Source organism: Elephantulus edwardii, unplaced genomic scaffold, assembly GCF_000299155.1.
Source record: "Elephantulus edwardii isolate Elephantulus edwardi_28Jun2011 unplaced genomic scaffold, EleEdw1.0 scaffold00046, whole genome shotgun sequence".
Taxonomy (NCBI): Eukaryota; Metazoa; Chordata; class Mammalia; order Macroscelidea; family Macroscelididae; genus Elephantulus; species Elephantulus edwardii.
The window spans coordinates 8,896,436-8,917,590 of record NW_006399796.1 but is presented as its reverse complement, the minus strand read 5'-3'; the positions used below and the strand labels follow the sequence as shown (position 1 = coordinate 8,917,590).

Here is a 21,155-nt window from a genome sequence, read left to right as displayed (position 1 = left end):
GTGCAGTATTTTACAATTTTTTTTTCCCTTCGGTGCTGCATAATATTCCACTGTGAGGATGTACCACAATTTTTCTATCCATTCATTCATTTGTTGATGAGGATTTGGGATGTTTCCACTTTCTTCCCATTGTGAATAAGTTTGTAATGAATATAAGTGTACATATCTCAATTTGTGTCTCAGCTCTGATTTTCTTGAAGTAAATTCCTAGTAGTGGAATATCTGGATCATATGGGATTTCTTCATTCACCTTTTGAAGATATGCCAAACTGCTGTTTATAGTGGATGCATCATTTTACAGTACCACCAACAGTGAATGAGAGTTCCAATCTCTTTATATTCTTGACAATATTTATTGTTTACTCCCCTGTTAAACTTTATATATTTGTTTTAATTTGGATCTCTCTGATTGCTAGTAATTTTGAACATTTCCTCATCTTTGTTGGTCATCTGAATATCCTCCTTGGTGAAGAATTTTTTCATGCCTTTTGCCCATTTTTTTTTATTATGAAATTTAATGACTTCTCATAGCAACAATTATTGATCAGTTTTTCTTATTAGGTAAGGCCACTGGTAAAGTTATATATTTCCTTAGATAACCTCACTGCCGTCGACACATAGTGGGTTCTCCAGCGGGTTTCCGAAGCTGCAAATTGCACAGGAAGTGACTATTCATCTTTCTCCCTCAGAGCTGCTGGTGGATTCAAAACGCCAGACCACACCGCCACCTGAGCTCACTCAGGTTGTCGGAAGGGGTCAGTGCTTGGGAAGAGACATCATGCTGGGAAAGGGGGAGGGCAAGCAAGAGAGAGGAAGACCCTCAATGAAACAGAATGACAGTGACTGCAACAATGGGCTTGAGTATGGCGGAGATCATGACGATGGCACGGGATAGGGCAAGGTTCCCATCTGTTGTTTACAGGGTCACTATAAGGCGTAGTCAGCTTGACAGCACCTGACCTGGCTTCTTCACCAGCAAAATTAAACACCTTGGTGATCCTGACCTTTTCAGCTTCTGGAGGCCTTGTCAGATCCTCAAGTTTCACCAACTTACTTGAACTTGTTTCTGCAGCTTCCTCTTCTCTCTTAACTCGAGTACTTGCAGCAGACACTTTTGATTTTGGTCTGACATCATTGAGAAAGCTGGCCCAGAGTTCACCCTTCTTTTTTCTTGCATCTTCTGACTTACTGTCCTTTTCCTGCTCTGCTGACCCATCTTCCTCCTCACTGTTGGTCCCTCCAGATTCCGCTCCGGCATCCACATCTTCTCCTTCTAATGAAAGGCCACCCAGTTTTCTCTTTCTGGCTGGAAAGCTCTGAGCCTTCTTTTTTTCCTCTTGAGTTTTCTGTGTCTGCTCTTCGCCATCCACTTCACTTTCCTTCACTAATTCGCTTGCATCATCTTCACTATACTTTCCACCTTCGATCTGAGATGTCAAAATGACGTCCTGGGCACAAAACAAATTGGTGTCAAGCGACAGCATGTAATCCCTCGTCTTCCTCTGAGGTCAAAAAGTCTTCGGAGTCAAATAACTCCATGCTACCGCCAGGCAAAAACCTCAGCAGCTGCCCTAAACAGCAAAGACCTACGGGGTTGACCACAGAACTCGTCTTTTGCCCATTTTATAACCAAATTATCAATCTTTTACTTAGGGAGGCAGTGTAGTATTTCGTAAATTTTAGTTATAAATCTTTTGTCTGAAATGTCATTGCTAAATACTTCTTCCCCAGTCTGTAGACTTTCTTTTAATGAGGTCTTTTGTAGCAGATTTCCACAAAATAATACGCAATTTCATTTCTTAACTGCTGCTTCTATTGTGGATCCAAGTAAAATGAAATCCTTGAGAGAAGTCTATTTTTTTCTGCATTTATTATGATATTGCTTAAAAGTTACAATCCCAAAGGCACACAGTTCAAATTCACTAGCTGCTCCATGGGAGAAGCATGGGCAGTCTCCTCCCATGTAATTTAACTGCCTCTGAAAACCTGGGGAAGGGTCACCTATAGGCCGGTTCCAACTCTACAGTATGCAACAACAACAACAACAATATTCATTAATTTTTAGGGCTTTGTTTCCTTTAAGTTGATGTGTAATCCATACCAAAAGCTACTATCAACTTTGAGATTCAGCAAGAAGTGCTTCAAATTCTCTTCATTTTCAGCAAACAAGTTTGTTTCATTTGTACAAACCTGGTTGTTAATGAATTTTCCTCCTTTCCCATTACCTCATTCTTATTCGTACAATTCAGCTTCTCAAATTATTTGCTCAGCATACAGATTTAATTTGTATGGTGAAAGAATACATTGCTGACACAAACCTTTCCTAATTTTACACCACACAGTATCTTTTGTTCTATTCTAGCCACTGGTGTTTGCATAGGTTCCACAAAAGTATAATCAATTATTCAGAAATTTCCAATTTATCTATATTTTGTTATGACACACATTTTCTGTGTAGTCAATAAAACAGAAATATTTTTTTATATTCTTAGCCTTTAAGCAACAATTATCTGATATTAGCAATTATATCCTTCATTCTACATCCTCTTCTGAATCCAGCTTGAATTTTTGGCATTTCCCTGCTGATGTGCTGCTGCAATCCATTTTTTAATTATATTCAGTATCATTTTACTTGCCTGTGTTATTATGATATTACTTGGTAAGTTCTTTCTATTGGAACAACTTTCCTTGTAAGGATCACATGTGAATCTCTTCTAGTTAGTTGGTCAGGTAGCTGTCATCCACCATTGCATGTGTTTGTTGAGACATTTCAATTGGTACCATTTTTTCTTAGTATCATTGGTTCTTGATCATATGCTACCTTCTGCAACAACTGAGCACCAATTGATTCTTTTTGGCACAGTGCCTCATTTTCCTTCAATGCTTCCTTCATTCTTCAATATTTGTCCATAGAATACTTCAGTGTTGCATCAAAATTGTTTAATTTTTTTTCTTCAGTTCTTCCAACTTGAGAAACATAGAGAATGTTTACCTATTTTCCTATTTTGAGTTTTCTGACTTGAGTTCTTTAGCACTTCCTTATAATACTTTATTTTATAATCTTGACTTTCCCTGTGAAGTATTCTGTTCCTATATTTCAGATCATCTTTCATTCACTTGTTCTGGATTAAATTTCAGTATTTCTTCTTATATTCATTTGCCCTTTTCTCCCTGTCTTTTTAATAATGATTTGCTTTCATCATTATGATGTCATCCCAAACTTGTCTGATCTTTGGTCATTAGCATTCAATGTAACAAATTTATTCCTCAAACCATCACTACATTCAAGTGGTGTATACTTAAGGTTGTTCATTGGTTCTTTGATTTTCTTCCGTTTCAATTTGAGCTTATGTATGAGAAACTGATGACCTGTCAGCCACTGAGCTTGTTCTGAATGAGTACACTGAACTTCTCCACCATTTCTTTCCACAGTTATAATAGATTTGATTCCTATGTATTTCATTTTATTAAGACCATGTACATAGTCACTGTTTGTGTTGTTTAAAAAAAGGTATTTACGATGAATAAGTCAATCATCATATAGAATTCTAATAATCTCAAGCATAATTTCTATCACCAAAGCTCTATGTTTCCACCTAGCTCTATGCGTTCTGTCTAACTTTCACATTCCAACATCAGTCATTATTAATGTGTCTTTATAGCAACTCTGATCAATTTCAGACTGTAGAAATTAGCATCCTCAATTTCTTCTTCTGTGGCACTGGTGATTGGTGCATAAATTTGAATGACAGTCAAATTAGCTGGTCTTTGCTACATTGTTGATATGTGCAGAAGTCAGAACCGGCCTATAGCCGATTGTCCCAAAGGTTTCCGGGGGCTGTAAATTGCAAGAAAGGAGATTGTCTATCGTGCTTTCAGAGACTGAATCGCCTCCCCTTCCACTAGCAGTACAATTCTTTACCACTAGGACACCAGAGCTACCTAGGCCTTTGTTGTAGATATACGGATATAATTCTATCCATAATTGCCTTGTCCTTCAAGACTGATCCTGAATTACTCTTTTTGAAAATGAATGGGATCGTCTCTCTTCAATTTGTCATTCCTGATACAGTGGACTGACTATCTGACTGCCCAATTAAAAATGGCAATATTGGTCTGTTTCAGCTCTCATTAATGCCTAGGATATCAATCTTTTGTATTGTATATTCAATTTTTCTACAACTTCCAATTTTCTTGGATTCATACTTAATACATCCTATGTTCTGATTATTAATGGCTGTTTGCAGCTGTTTCTTTTCACTTTGAGTCACTCCGTATCAGCAAAGGAAGGTTTTTGAAAACATTCCTATATCCACATCATTAAGGGTGGCTGTGCTTTGAGGAGGCAACTCTTCCCCAGTCATGTTTTGACTGCCTTCCAACTGGAAGGGGTCATCTTCTTAGCACTACAACAGACAACGTTATGCTGCTATTTATAAATATCTCACTGAGAACTTCTAAGAGCTTTTTAAAAAAGGAATAAAGTTTAAGATGATAGGTTCCTTCTTCCGCATCTTTTCTGGAAACGCTACTGAAATCTGTCGTGGTTGATCTTAATTGTATTTGAAATACCAGTGGTACCATGCAAACATCCGCTGTCGAACGAACTGACAATGAGGAGTAGATAAAGAGCATATCGAACAGAAAATGAAGAGGTAACATTATTTTACCTTCACAAGGTCATGTATTACAGATTTGCCTGGTGAGTTGAAAAGCCATCAGAAGGTTGTGTTTTAGTCACTTCTTTGCTGTGTAAACAAAGGTGAGCTATATGGTCTCATGTTTGTAAAGTAGGGATAACACTGATCCATCTCAAAATGACTCACACAGGGTCATGATAAAGGTCAAGCAGAAATGTGACCTTTTTGACTTCAAAATAGTATATAAATGTAAGAAGATATTTTAACTATTTCTCAGCAATAGGATATGAAGAGATCAGTTCCCAGAGGCAACAAGAACATTCACGGGGGTGGGGGCGGGGAGAACATTCAAAAGTTTATACTTAGTTTATTCTAACTCCCTGCTTACAGAATTCAAGAATCAAAAGTTCACTTTAGATTTCAAATAATTCTTCTTAAATGGCTTATTTGGAGAATAGTTGGTAGTTCAACTCTTTATTTTTCATCACTATTTAGTAACTATAATTATATCTTTTTAATAACTCTAATTAAGTCCAGTGAGTGTGGAAGGCAAGACGTCTCTTCATTTCCCTCCTCCCTGAGAAAACTAGGGCTGAAAAACAATCTAGAAATCGGTATTAACCAATTTGCATTTCATCCAAACATAGAGCTCATCTTTATTTTACAAGGTTGATCTTCTCTTTCGCTCTGTAAAAATGAGTCCTTCATTTCAGGAGAATGTATTAAATACCTGGCAACTAATCTAAACAAGAAACGTCAATCCTCTTATGCTTCATCTCCAGGAAAGTAAATCGGAGGCCAAGAAGCTACAAGATACTGCAGAGAAATGGGACCATAAAAAACAGGACTGGGTGATGGATAAACAAACTTGAGGAGTGAAGGTATGTGAATACAGAGGAATTATTCAGCCCTGACCTCAGCGCTTGTGAGGCCCACACAGACGCAGGCCTGGGAGCGGAGGCCATACACGCTGATTTTAGCTAAGAACTGCTCAGCCACATACACTTAGCCAACGTGGGTCTTTTCTCTTAATTAGAAACACTATAAAATTGTACTTTCATATGTAACCTTTAGTATAGATTTTATTTGATTCGATTGTTCAGCATTTATGCAAATATACTGTTGCATTTTACATTCCTTTTAAGGTGTTAGGCTACAGAGAGTTTTATCTCAGATTATGACTTGAATTTTATCATCCATTAGAACTCATTGCTTATCTTGAGAATCACACCTCACTAAATTGAACAAGATTTTAAATATAGCAAAACTGTATAACTCAATAAGACAGAGCCATCTTGTCCATATGTTTGTGTTTTGGAAAGGTAAATAGATTATTTTTTTTTTTTAGATTTTAAGATTATTTGAAAGTGAATACCCACAAGAGATTGACAGATCATTATGTAAGGTTTTTACCTCATTTGGCAATTATTTTATTTCACATACATTAGTACAACTGTAGAATAAAATTGTATTTTCACAATCCATTGGAATTTGGTTTCAAGAGACACTGGCTTCACACGTGAAGGTAAGGCAAGAAACACATCGCAGGCACGATCAAAGTCTGATACCAGGTATGAGTATCTGATTTTAAACTCAGTCGATTTAAAAAAAAACAAACCACGAACGAAACTCAATCCATTTTAATCACAGTCCAAATAAAGAAGGTAGACATGCAATCCTAAGGAATAGATAGACACGTGCAGGAAGGGAGAAAACACCTTTCAATGACTTCTTTCACTTTTATTAAGTCTTTAGAGTCCTACCTAAATTTTTTAGTGAGAATAATTACACAAGCACAATGATACTCAATATTCAGTATTTTCAATAGACAACACTGTGATACAATCTGTTTGTCCAGTATCTTTCAGACTTTTTGTCAGTATCTTTGCATTTCTATGCAAATAAGATACTCTCTCTCTGGTTTATTTTTTTCTCCTCAGTTGCACCTTTCTAACTCTGTAGCATTTTAATAAACAGGTTTTGCTGATTCTTTTATTTAATATCTGTAATTTTATTCACATTATATATTGAGATTTCACTTGGGACCGGGGGGGGGGAGAAAATATTTTTTAAAAAATCACAGAGCTAAACTTCAGAGCCAATCATTTCCTTTCTTTCAGTTCTCCTTTCTCATTGCTGTTGAGTTGGAACCTACTCATACCCATCCTCTAGCAGATTTTCAGAGTCTATAAAATGCACAGAGATTCCCCATCTTTCTCCCATGGAGTCACTCACTGGTGAATCTGAACCACCAGAGAGAAGGTAATCCTTTGGCCTAGTAGTGCAATTCCTTACATACTTCCGCACAGGAGCTCCCTATTAAAGAAGATGTATTAGAATACATTTTCAATGGAGGCCTTTCCCTTCAACTGAATACTTCCAGAGTCTGGAGTCATGAGGGAACAAATCTGAAACATCTGTGTGACAAGATTTTACGTAGATGTCTCATTCCTCCACTGACACATCTTATTCTGGCTAACAACCGTGAACACAGGTTATCTCATTGGTCTTGTGAATCTTTTCATATTTTAACATTCCCATATTTTAGTTTCCTTCTAATAAGGTTTAAAAAACCCCAAACCAATTGCTGCCAAGTTGAATCTGACTCATGGTGACACCATGTGTTCAGAGTAGAGCTGTGATTCAATATGGTTTTCAATGGCTGTGAACTTTAAGCAGAAGATCACCAGACCTTTCTCCTGAGGTACCTTTGGGTGGATTAGAATAGACAGCATTTTGATTAGTAGCCCAGTGAGCAGAACTGTTGGAGCCCCTAAGGACTCCACTCTGATAAGACCAACCTTGGTAAAAAGTAATGGTAGCCTCTTTCTATTCTTAGTTAAAGAGCCTCATAGACTTTCCTCCTCTCCTTGCTGGTCAGACTTGGTGCTTGGAAACTTTTTTCCCCCTGGATGACAACTTAGGGAAAGGAATCTTCACAATGTTTCTCATGAAGAGCTAGAATCCAAATGCCTATCTGAAGTCCAAGTGAAACTATATTTTTATTCTTTCTCAGACAACAGGGAAAGGTAAATATTTGTACACATACATGCATCATTTTCATACATGGATATTGGGGCCAATCAATTGTTCATCAGTTTTTACACCTCTTCTAGCCTTCATCTCCTGACACTGTAGCTCTTTGCACACAAAGAACAATGTTTAATATTGAGTCTCATTATTCAACTGACTGACCTCATCAGATAGAGAAAAACTGATACTAGTTTTGAGAGTATTGAGTCATTTAGGGAGAGCAGCTCTCATAAAGGAAGTGCTTTTTGGCATATATGGGCTTCCCTTGGAGCTCAGTCATTTAGAAGATCTCCCACCTGTCCTATGCAAGGGTGTTCCATGGCAGCTATGCCACATTTGTATGGAAAGAGGCACACATGACTTCAACAGCAGATCCTTCTGAACAAGAAAAGATGGCCAGGTAGGGAAGGAGGGACGCCTATCACAAACGCTCCATGGTAGAATCACACCCACCTGATGAGAGGAAGAACCTCAGGGTTCTGTGGACATTCACTGCACGCTGACAGTGATTCTCTCTCTCTAGAAATGGCTGTCTGAGGAGGAGCCTGGAGCCCCTCAGTCAAGCATTCCTACAGGGCTCTACCAGCTACCACCTTATTTAGAAGCTCTGATTCTGCAAGGATCACAAAACCCACATCTCTAACAAAGCCTCAAAGGGGAGAAAAAAGAAAAGAAAAAAAAAAGGTCCATAAGACTCTTCAAGACCCAGGCTTTTGACCCTGTCAGAAGCAGAGCTGGCCAAGCTGTTTCCACCCACCAGGCCAGACCCAGAAAATGTGTTTGGCTGGACATGGTGTTGAGTTTTTCTGTTGGCTTCTCAGGTTGACCCACTGACCAAATATGATACCCCACCACTGCTTGGGATTTTGCAAGTTTATAATCCATATAGAAGAAACATTGTTATATAAACCTTGCCAAGACTGTGGACCTTTTAAATTCCCAACTAAGAAGCTGAAGAAATTTATGGCAGTGTTGCTAGATGGGGAGGCCAAGTAAACTCATAATGTTGATCTTAGGTCTGTTTAAATTTCTCTTGCCTTCTGGCACTTTAAGCAGTAGTGGAAAGAAATCATTTACTCATAGGAGCATTAAGCATTTGGAAACACAGGGGTACCAGGGAAGAGCATTAGGAACATAATTGATGTGACACATGTGGTCATAGCCCGCGGAGGGCAGGATTTCACGCCAACACTGTAGCCATTCGTGGCATGGGCAAGACAAAAACCTAACAGTCCTTTCGGGCAATAAATACAGTGAATTATATAGAGGCTCAATTTTCCTACCAGTGAAGTCGTAGTAATTAACTAGCCCACCCCCACATCCCCAACCACCGTCATAAAAAGACACACTGCGTAGAGCATGGATGGAGGCCATGTGTTGGAAGATCCAGTTGGCTTCAAAGTGCAGCGATGTGGCTTTTTCATGCAGGTTCCTCTGCTCCTTTGTCATTAGTTTTGGGTTTCTCGGCTGCTTTTTGCGTCTGTAATGACTCCAGGAGTAGTCACCAGATTCATGCGATTTCAGATCCTTTTAGGACTGTAGTTGGAGGAGAATGAGTTGAACCCTGAAGAGAGAAATCAGAATTTAGCATCTGACGAGGTCTTCCCTTGCCAGTTGTAAAGTCCCCCCACCCGCATCTCTCTTCTCTCTGGGGGAGAATCTAGTGTCCAATTAACAACAAGTGCTGTCAGCAAGCCAAGGTGATGATTCTGTGTGCCTTATGCGGGACTGTGAGGAAAAACGCTGCCGGAAACTCCACTCTTGGTGAGCGAGGGTTGGAAGTGCAGTGAAGGAGCCTATTTTTACATGCCAGGTTACCTTGATTTAATACAAGATGAAATGCAATCTGATATGTGAACTAGTAATGGACTAACAAATGACTCAAGTAAAAAGTCATTTTAATGTAAAGTCCTGGACATGATGTATAACCTCCCTGGGAAACCTTCTAATTGTGTGCCCCTAAGGTTTGTGGTAGAGGAATTTTCTGGAGGTGACGCCTACCCCTTATCTACCCTCCTCCCTCCGTCTCCACTTTAGTGCTCACTTGTGTGTAATCTGAGCATTTTATAGGGAGAAAACTTGCTGGGGTTGAAACTGGAGGAAAACATGCCTTAATAGAATTTATAATTTAACCACCCAATAAGTTAAGAGTAGAATTTATTGGAATAACATCTCCTAAGAAACTTCCCTATCATAGCTTTCATAGTCAGTGACCTAGTTATTTTTTTAAAAATCCCTTTGTAATTTTTTTTAACTTAAGAAAGCGGAATTTCTTTAAAGTCTACAGCATTCTTTATAGACATAGGGAATACGGAAAAAACCTGAAAGAGTGTAGAGAGAAATGAAAGAAAACAAAGGTGTTGGGGGTTTCTAAAGTCCCTGGAGTGGGAATGGCTGTGTTCTGTTTTCATTCCCTCCAGTCTCCACCCTGCTCCCATTAAGTTTGTGAATTTGTGTATCTTTAGATGCAGACACTCAAATGCTTTCTTCACTCAGGAAGTTATTCTCCTCACGCCTTGTGAGGTCTTGGAACAAAAATTAGCCGAGCGAAAAAAAGAAGAAAAAAAAAAAGAACGACTGCTCTTCTTTCTGTCCAGGAAAAAATTTAAAAAATCACATTGCATCATGTGCCTCAAAAGAAGTTTTCTTTCAGGAGGGTGGTGGTGATGGCAGTGAGGAGGCTAGCATTGCCAGGGGTGGGGGCGTAGGGGGAAGGCGAGGAGAATCTCATTTCTTAGAATTTTTTTTTCCTGAGGGGAACTACAGGAGTCCATGGTCACTGCTTGAAAATGAAGATTGTAGAGGAATAAAACAGATATTAATGATCAGTGTTTGCCTAAGTGCAACTTCTTAAGTCTCCATGTACGGTGTTTGTTGTGTGCACTAGGGTTTTATTTAAATAACTTTAAATTATAATTTTTTTTCATTTCTGCAAGTTATCTTTGATGCTCATTCTTATGCACACCTCAAATATGAAGGCTCTTCTCAGTAATGAAAATTTTCTAAAAAAAAAAAAAGAAAATTTTCTACAAATAAGTAGAGTTTACACATGAGAAGTTTATTGCTTGCTCCCTTGAAGAAGGTGAAGTGTGGTTTGGGAAGTTCTGTTTACCAATCTGTAAAGTCACTAGGTGTGACCCAATGCCTGGGTGCCTGGCAATGTCGGATTACTCAGTGAAGCACGAACTAGCTTGTTCTTATTTATTAATCTGTAGTGAACCACCGAGCCAATTGGATGGCACCTAACAACAACAGTGAACCATTTCACATCCCACCCTCACACCCTCACCATCAAAGAGTCTCCTTCTAGGTATGACTGGCATCTATCTGTCTCTCTCCCAAACCCCAAGCACCTTTCTACAAAATAAAAAAAAAAATCTTATGCAGCACTCAGGAGCAATGATTTAAAAAAAATACCACATAACTTGGGAGAGATGAGAGAGCATTATGCTAAATGAACCCAGTTTCATAAGGACAAATACTGCATAAGACCTTTGTTGTAAAATTAGAATGATATTTAGTAAAACATCTATGACAACACAAGGCGAGAAGGGGTGGGAGTAGAGAGGTGAGGATGGGTAAAGGAGAAATCATAGGGTAGCACAATTTGGTGGGTGGAGGGAGAGGGTAAGGGAAATCAGAAAAATCCAATGGGGTCAAGAAAAGACAGGATAATAATGGCATGATTCAATGGTGATTAAATTTATAAAACATAATGTTTGAGAATGATTGTATGAAACACAATGTGAATGAAGAATAGTGTGAAACACAAGGTATATGAACTTCTTTTCAAATTCACAACCCCTGACAGGAAAGGAATATCCAGCAAGCATAGGTAAGCACGGGCCCATTTGAGCTTATTTGCAAATCTATAGAGAACAATTTCACATGGATTCCACCATGTCTTTGAAATATATTTTCACCCCACCTTTGAAATTATTTACTAGCAATTAGTAAATAACATAAATAAACACACGCTTCCCTCACTGCGTGCTCTGCCCCTGCTGCCTGGAGCCAAGGAAACTTCTGCTGCTTTGCAGCTTCTCCTTGTATCAAGGAAAGGAACATCCAACAGCCAAGACCTTGGAGGAGGACTGGTGATTTAAATGGCTCAGCGTCTGCTTAGGAAAAAACATTTCTTAGAGATTGTGAACCATCCTAAGTTATTTTTCTGAGTTTTTGAAGCAGATGAGGGACTGATGCAACAAAAATCACTCCATATAAAGAAAATTATTTAAAACCAAGAAAAAATTTGTAAATATCAGCCATCTGAGTCCTCTTTCTTTAAAATGGGTTAAATATTTGCTTCCAGTGGCGGTAAGAACGGGTCCAAGCACAGCAGTGGTTGTGGGTGTGGTGCAGGACCAGACAGTTATATATAAGGTACCTGTGAGTTGGAATTGGCTTGATAGCACCAAATAACAACAGAGTTCTCAGAAGTGCTTGGGCAACGCAAACTGTTAATGTATTTGACTGTTAATGGAAAGGTTGAAGGTTTGAGTCTACCCAGAGGTACCTGGCAGAAACATCTAGCAATCTATTTATGAAAAGTCAAAATCTACTGGGATCTGTGGAGCACAGCTCTATGCTGGCACACATGGCATTGTCATGAGTCAGAGTCAACTCAACCACAACCAAGGGGAAAGCTGTGTATCTGTCAGGACACAGTGAGGTAAGCGATGCTCAGACTCACAGCTCAAGTTCTGGCTCCACCACAGCCTAGCCACACGACTTTGATTAACTTGCTTGAGTTCTTAATATCTCAATTTTTCTTACCTGAATGCTATCTTGAAAATCCAAAGAGAAGCTACATTCATGTATTTGGAATAAGTCTGGAGTATACTTAGTACCAAATAGAAGTTAGCTCTTCTTCACAGTCTGTGTAGACCTTCCATGAAAACTCAGTTTCCTACCTTAAATGTTTAATTAACGGGCATACTTTCATTATAAGAATATGACTGTCTTACCTGTCTAGTGCTTCTATACATAAATAACACAAGTGGATGACTTTAACAAGCAGATGTACACCCCCGCCAACACACACACACACACACACACACACACACATACACACACACACACACACGAGGCTGTTGTTGCACGGAATTGGCCAGTTGACTCAGACTCCCAGCGACCATATGAACAACAAGAATTGCACCTTTCTCTATCCTGCACCATTATCACTATCTCCAACATGAGCAACTACATTGTTGCCCTCACTATGTTGGTCCATCTCATGGAGGAAACTTCCTCTTCCACTGACACTCCACTTTACTCAACTTGGTGACTTTTTCCAAGGTCTGGTCCCTCCTAACAACATGCCCAGAGTATGTGAGATGAAGTTTCACCATCCTTGCCTCTAAGGAGCACCCTTGTTATATTTCCTCCAAGAGAGGGTTTTTTTGTTTGTTTGTTTTAACAAAATTTTATTTTATACTGGTTTACTTACAAAATCATATACATTGTTTTCCACACCAGATCTTTCCCATTTCCTTTACCCACCTCTCCCTCTACCCATCAAATTGTGCAACCCTATGATTACTCCCCCCGCCAATCCTCACCCCTTTTCTCCTACCCTTCCTCATCTGGATCCTCATACATGTTTTACTAGTTACCTTTCCATTTCTTTAATACTAGTCCTATACAGTATTTGTCCTTATGGGACTGAGTTACTTCACTCTGCAGGCATTCTCAAGTTAGACAGTTGTTATGGTGTTGTTTTTATGGACTATCTAGTCACCTGCAACTCAGAGTGACCCTCTGTACAACAGCCCTAAACCCTGCTCTATCCTGTGCCAATCTCATTGTCTCTGACACACCCATCTTGATTACCCCAGTCACTGAATCAATCCATCTCATCAAAGGTCTTCCTCTCCTGCGCTGTCCCTCTACCTTCCCAAGCATGATGTCCCTCTCCAAGGATTGGTCCCTCCTTGCAACATGCCCAAAGTATGTCAGACGAAGCTTCAGAATCCTTGCCTCCAAGGAGCACCTTGGTCTCATGCTCTTTAGAATGAACCTCTAGGTTTGTTAGAGATTTTCAAAATCATTGCTCCTGCATGTTGCATAGTATTCCATTGTGTTAATGGATCATAATTTCTTAATCTGTTCTATTGCGGCTGGACATTTGGGCTGTTTCCATATTCTAGTCATGGTGAATAGTGCTGCTATGAACATTGGTGTACAATTCTCCATTTGTGCTTCAGTTATAATTTTCTCAGGGTATGTTCCAAGATTTGTTTGTTGTTTTGGCAGTTCATGGTCTAGTCTATACTCTTTTCAACGCCACAACTGAAAGGCATTGATTCTTCTTTGGTCTTCCTTACTTATTGTCTAATTTTCAGATGCAGATGAAGCAATTGAAAATACCATGGCTTGTATCAGGCACACTTTATTCTTTAAACTGACATCTTGGCTCTTTAACACTTTGAGGATATTCTTAACAGTAGATTATCTCAATGCAACCTTTTTTTTTTTTGCAACACATTTAAAAAAATTGTTAACTGCTACTACAATGGGTGTTGATTGTAAATCCAAGAAAAATTAAGCTCTTGGCAATTTCAGTAGTTTTTCCATCTATCACTATGTTGCCTATTAATCCAATAGTGAGAATTTTTGATTCCTTGTCTTTGAGATGTAATCCTTACTGGAGGCTCTAGGCCTTGATATTCTTCAGTGGGTGCTAGAAGTCTTCTTAACTTTCTGCAAGCCCTTGTACTAGAAGGTAAAGAATGAAAAACAAGGGAAGAACTACTGAAGCAAAAGCATTAAACAGAATATTCCACAGGTCAGTTTGTGATGACAGTAAAGTATTATAATTAAATTTGCAAAGAACTAGAGTCAGAAAACTAAGCAAGGAGAACATGTTTGGCATTTCTCAAGCTGAAAAACTTAAACAAATCCAAGCCTTAAGTTGCCAATGTTCAAGGATGCTATGGGCCAAATCTTGAGTGATGCAGGAAGCATCAAAAGGAAATGGGTGAAATACACAAAGCCACTGTATCAGAAAGAACTGGTCCACCCGGAACCATTTCAAGATGTAGTGTTTGAATAAGAACTAATGGTACTGAAGGAGTAAGTCCAAGTTGAACTGAAGGCCTTGGCAAAAAGGTCATATAGACAGAACACCAATAAAAGTGTTTCAAAAAACAGGCACAGCCCTACACGTGCTCATTGTTTCTGTTGTTGTGTACTGTGAAGTTGGATCTGACCCACAGGTCACCCTACAGAGAGTTTTCAGAGGCAGTTAATCGCACAAGAGGAGAATACCTATCCTTCTCCTGGGGAGCAGCTAGTGTCTTAGGGACTGCCGTGCAGCTTCTTGCCAGTAGGCTATGCCAAAAATTTTGAAGATAGCTACCTAGTTAAAAGATCTATATTTGTTTCCATTCAAAAAAGGTAATAGAACACAGTGTCAAAATGATCTAATAATATTACTAATATGCACAAATAAAATTTTGCTGACGATTACTCAAAAAGGGCTGAAACAGTACATTGACAGGGAATGTCCAGAAATTCAACTGTACTCAGAAGAGGTCATAGAAAGAGGGATCTCTTTTCCAATGTCAGATGGATCTTGGCAGAAAGCAGATAACACTAGAATTATGTTTACTTGTATTTTATTGACCATGCAAAGGCATTTAACTGTGTAGATCAAAATAAATTAGGGATAACATTGAAAAGAATGGAAATCTCAGAGCATTTAATTCAATTCATGAGAATTCTATATATAGACCAAGAAGTGGTTTCTGAATTGAACAAGGGATACATGTTTCAAAATCAGGAAAGGTATGAATTAGGTTTTTGTCCTTTCTCTTTTCCTGTTCAATACGTATGTTGGGCAAATCATTCCAGAAGCCAGGTTACATAAAAAAGAATTCAGCATCTAGATTGGAGGAAGTCTCACCAATAATCTGCGTTATGTGGAGATTACAATCATAATTCATAGTGCTTGCCAGTCTAGGGGAAAGCTCTCTCTCTCTCTCGGCTCTGGAGAAAAGGTTTTACCTCTTTTCAACATCTGGGGCTTGGTGTTTCCTGGATCACCATGGATCGTCACTAACTCCGTGGATATCGGTATCAACCTTGCCCTGGGTCTAGGAGTGTAGACTCACATCCCCAGTGTAGGATGTGCTTTGCTCCCAGCTCTTCTATCTTGATGTAATAGGTTCCTTCTCAGCTTGATTTGGTTTTATGTCTTGTAATATAAAAGGTAGTATAAGCTACATCCCAGGGCAACCACTCTTGCATCAGATCAGGGCTATACCCGAGGGGTTTACATCCTATTCTAACTACTCTACAACTGACTGAATAATCACATCACAGTACATTATTTCATCATTATGCAACTGCCAAATCTCTGAGAATCAGGACCCAATCACACTTACACCCGTTTTCAGGGACTACAATTCAATTCATAATAAATACCTGAAACCCCAAAATACTTCGGACATACTTTCTGTAACCATACTTTGGGCATTTTGTTGTTGTTGTTGTTGTTGTTATGTGCTATTGAGTTGCTTGCAACTCATAACAACCTTATGTACAAGAGCCCTAAATGCCGTTCTGTCCTGTGCCAACCTTGCTGTCTCAAACACACTAATTCCCACAGCTCTACCCACAGAATCAATCCATCTCATTGAGGGTCTTCCTCTCCTGCGCCGTCCCTCCACTCTCCCAAAATGATGTCCCTTCCAAGAATCAGTCCCTCCTTGAAACATGCCCAAAGTATGTCAGACAAAGCTTCAGAATCCTTGACTCTAAGCAGCATTCTGGCTTCACCCTCTCCAGGACAAACCTGTTTATTCTCCTAGCAGTCAATGGTATATTCAACACTCTTCTCCAGCACCACAGCTCAAAGGCATCAATTCTCTTTCAATCACCCCTATTCATTGTCTAGCTCTCCGATGTATAGCACATAATTGCGAAGACTATAGCCTGGATTAGGCTCACCTTAGTCTCCAACCTGATGTCGTTGCTCTTCTGTATTCTTGAGAGGTCCCTCACAGCTGACTTCCCCAGTGCAATTTGTCTCCTAATTTCCTGGATGCTGTTACCAAGAGTGTTGACTGTGGAGCCAAGTAAACTAAAACTGTTAACTATCTCAATCTCTTCACCACGCAAACTGATGCTGCCAATTGGTCCAGTGGTGAGAATCTTTGTTTTCTTGAAGTTGAGCTTCAATCCATATTGAAGACTGCAGTCAGGTCCTCCTCAGTTTCAGCAAGCAGGGTTGTGTCATCAACATAACACAGGTTGGTGATAAATCTTCCACCAATCCTGATGCCACATTCCTCCTCATACAGCCCAGCATCTTGGATGATCTGCATACAGATTGAAAGGGTATGGAGACAAAATACATCCCTGATGGACCCCTTTCTTGATTTTGAACCATCCAGTGTCTCCCTGCTCTGTTTTGACGACTGCCTTTTAGAGAGAGCCATCATGATTGGAAAGGCAGATGATCGATGAAAGAAAGGAAGATTCATAACCAGACAGATTGGCACAGTGATTGGGCTGCAATGGGTTCGAGTATGCCAGAGATGATGAGGATGGCATAGTATGAACAGAGTTCGGATCTATTATTACTCATGGGATCACTATGAGTTGCACTCAATTTGATGATCTAGCAAAACAACACTTTAGACTCCAATCCCCTGGATTCAAATTCTGTGTCTCCACTAGCTATGTGATTTTGGAAAATAACTTTCCATCTATCACTTTATTTTCTTATTTCTAATATGCATTATAATGCTTATTACACTCATATTCAATAATTGCCATCCAGTTGGAATCAACTCATAGCTAACCCTCCATTGAGTTTCCAAGGCAGTAAATCGCATAGGACATTGTCCTTTTTACCCCAAAGGAGGATTGGTAGATTCTTACTGCTATTTTGGACGAACAGCATAACTCCCTATGGACTAGTCACTTAAACTTATTATACAGATGGTTACTAGGAAAAAAATCAAGACTTCATAGGAAAATGTTTTATTAGATAGAGATGTCTTGCTTAGAAGCTGTCAGAAATCAAGGACTCTTATCTGTAAACACTTGCTGAATTGTCACCCTGACAGGGATAGTACTAGATACTAAAGGTGAATATCATTCAATCCTGTCCTCAAGGAATTTCAAGTCTAATGATTTACATGCATAAGAAAATACATAGTTTAGATTGTATGTGGCTTTTAGTAAGGTCAAAAGTAAATTTTAAAATACTAGAAAATGCTTAATAACATATTCTTCCTTTGAAACATCTATCCCTAATTCCTCACAAAAATAACTCCTTTTGCTCTCTCAGGTTTCAGACTGAGCTTTGCTTGGGAAAGGAGGTTGCCATGAACTCCAAAACTGGGGTGCGTGCGCGCGCGCGCGCGTGTGTGTGTGTGTGTGTGTGTTGTTGGTTTGTTTTTAGTTGTTTGTTTTTTTCTCTCCTAAGGCAGTCTGTGCTTTCCATTTTTCCAAACTTATCTCTCATACCATGGTTTATCCATTGTCCTTCCTCCCACTCTAAGGCACTCTCATTCTCAGAGCTCTAATAACTCATTCATTTACAAAATCCAGTGAAGGCTGCATAGTGGAGTGGACTTGAGGGGAGGGATTGTATAATAATGAAAGAGTTTTTCTTTCTTTTCAAGAAGAAGAATGAATGCGGGGAGGGAGAAAAGTGCAACAATGAATGATTGGATATCCTAAGTCTCTATAAACTTTCATTAAAATTAATTAATAAAAAATAAAATTTGAAGCTGTGGCATTGAAAAAAAAGAAAAGAAAAGGCAGTGAAAATATTTCTATATATGAACTGACTTTATATGTCAGAGATACTAAGAGTGGCTCAGGACAAGGCAGAATTCAGAGCTAACACACATAGTTGTTTTTGTTGTTATGTGCCGTCGAGTCACTTGCGACTCATACTGACCCTGTGTACAACACCCCTAAACTCTGCTCTGTCCTGTGCCAATCACGCTGTCTCCAAAACACCCATCCCGATTACCCCAGTCACTGAATCAATCCACCTCATAGAGAGTCTTCCCCTCCTGCGCTGTCCCTCCACCCTCCCAAGCACGATGCCCCTCTCCAAGGACCTGTCCTTCCTTACAACATGCCCAAAGTATGTTAGATGGAGTCTTAGAATCCATACATAGGGTCACTATTAATCACAAGTAACTCAATGGCACATAACAACAACATAAAAAGAAGAAGAATGAAGACTTCTATGATCACCCAAAAGACATCTATATTCAATCCTTGGTCTGTAGGTACAGAAAGCAGTTCTGTCAACATCAAATAAGCTAAAGAATCAATGTTGTTGTTGTCACGTGCCATCTAGTCACCTGTGACTCATAGCGACCCTATGTACAATAGCTCTGAAAACTGCCCTGTGCTGAGTCAGTATCACTGACTCCAATACACCTATCCCGATTACCGTAGTCACTGTATTAAACCATCTCCTCCAGGGTCTTCCTCTCCTGCACTGTCCCTCTGCCTTTCTGAGCATGATGTCCTTCTCCAAGGGTCAGTTCCTCCTGGCCACATGCCCAAAGTATGTGAGACAGAGATTCAAAATCCTAGTCATGACAGGAGTCCAGAACAAAGGATGCATAGTGGAATGGACTTGATGGGAGGGATTGTATAACAATGAAAGAATTTTTCTTTCACTTTTCAAAGAGAAGAGCAAACTGGGTGGGAGAGATGGGCAGGGAGAAAAGTGCAACAATGAATGAATAAATGGAAATCCAAAGTCTCTGTAACTTTTCGTTAAAATTAATAATAATAAAATTGTTTTAAAGGTGGAAAAAAGTAAGCACAGTATATCAAACAAATACCCATATGTAAAAATTGATAAAATAATAAATTGGAGGATATATAAAAAATTTTAAAAATTCCTAGCCTCCATGAAAAAACTTGGTTTCACCATCTCCAATACAGACCTATTTGTTTTCTCGGTAGCCCATGTTATGTTCAAGACTCATCTCCACCACCACAATTCAAAGGCTTCAATTCTTCTTCTATCACCTTTAGTCATTATCCAGCTCTCTGATGCATAGCAAGTAATTGTGAAGACCATGGACTGGATCAGGAGCACCTTAGTCTCTAGACTGACATCGTTGCTTCTCAGTACTCTGGTCTCTGACAGGAGATTTATCTAATGCAATTCATCTTCTGATTTTTCTGACTGCCAGTGCCAAGAGTATTGATTCTGAAGCCAAATAAGCTGTAATTGTTAACAACCTCAACCTCTTCTCCATCCATTATGGTGCTTCCCAGTGGTGAAAATCTTTGTTCTCTTGATGTTGAGCTTCAATCCTTGATAATGAAGGAAGTCTAAGAATCTCATCTAGGATTGAATTCTGAATTTATTTTCCATATAAGTCAAATAATATTTCATTAAAAGACAAAAGGACAGTGTGAATTCAAGCGGACAAGTTAGTAATGACGGCAAAACAAATAGCATTAACAGGACGGAGTTTGCCAAATTAAAAGATAAGATAGAATACTAAAAGCAGCACAAGAAAAACAGTTACCTACAAAAGGGAAACAATTAGATTAAGTTCTGATTTCTTAGCAGAAACCATGCAAGTTAGAAGACAGTGGGATGCCATACAAAGAAAGTCTAAAGATAACAATTGCCAGCCAAGGATCCTATATCCAGCAAAGCTTTCCATCAGATATGAAGGGGTAATTAGATTCTTTTCAGAAACGAAGGAACTTAAGGAATTTGTGGAAACAAGACCAAAACTACAAGAAATTTTAAGTGGAGTCCTTTACACGGAGACACCAAAGGAAAGTGCATGGACCAGAGTAATCAGAAACAACAGAAAAAGAAACACAAAAATATGGCAAAAGTAAACCCTGGCCTGGCAATAATAATGTGAATGGAATAAGTGCACCAATTAATAGAAAAAGAGTAGCAGAATGATTTAAAAAAAAAAAAACAAGAAAGAAAGAAAACTCCTCAGTATGCCTACAAGAGACACATCTCAAAAAAGATGAGAAAGACTGACTCAAAATCAAAGGCTGGGGAAAAAAAAATACCAAGCAAATGGCAACATCAGAATAGCAAGAATGGAAATACTAATCTCTGATAAAATAGACTTCAGAATGAAAATTACCCTTTAAGATAAGAATGGGCATTGCATACTGATTAAAGCCACAATTGATCAAAAACTCATACATTTGGTCAACATTTATGCACTAAATGCATAAATACATAAAACAATGATTAACAGACTTGAAGAAAGAAATAAACTACACCACAAAAATGGTAGAACATTTCAACACACCACTATCACCGAAGGATAGGTTAACTCAAACTCAACAAAGATGCAGAAGATCTCAACCATACAATCAGCCAACTTGACCCTGTGTATTCAGGGTTCTACATCCAACTAAAACTCAATTCACTTTCATCTAAAGTGTACATGGTACATTATCCAGAATCAATCATATATAAGAATACAAAGCAAAAGTCAACAAATTTAA

The 21,155-nt window shown here is 38.9% G+C and overlaps 1 protein-coding gene across 1 annotated transcript in view; it reads right to left on the bottom strand.

Moving 5' to 3' along the window:
- Nucleotides 1-1,539, bottom strand: part of LOC102876582 (craniofacial development protein 1-like) — a 152,828-nt gene extending 151,289 nt beyond the window's left edge. The window contains exons 1-2 of the mRNA XM_006886027.1: nucleotides 1,480-1,539; nucleotides 961-1,427 (exon numbers count right to left, since the gene is read on the bottom strand). Of these exons, the coding sequence (XP_006886089.1) occupies nucleotides 961-1,427; nucleotides 1,480-1,539 (527 nt within the window). The remainder of the gene's footprint in view (nucleotides 1-960; nucleotides 1,428-1,479) is intronic.
- Between the last annotated feature and the right edge of the window lie 19,616 nt (nucleotides 1,540-21,155).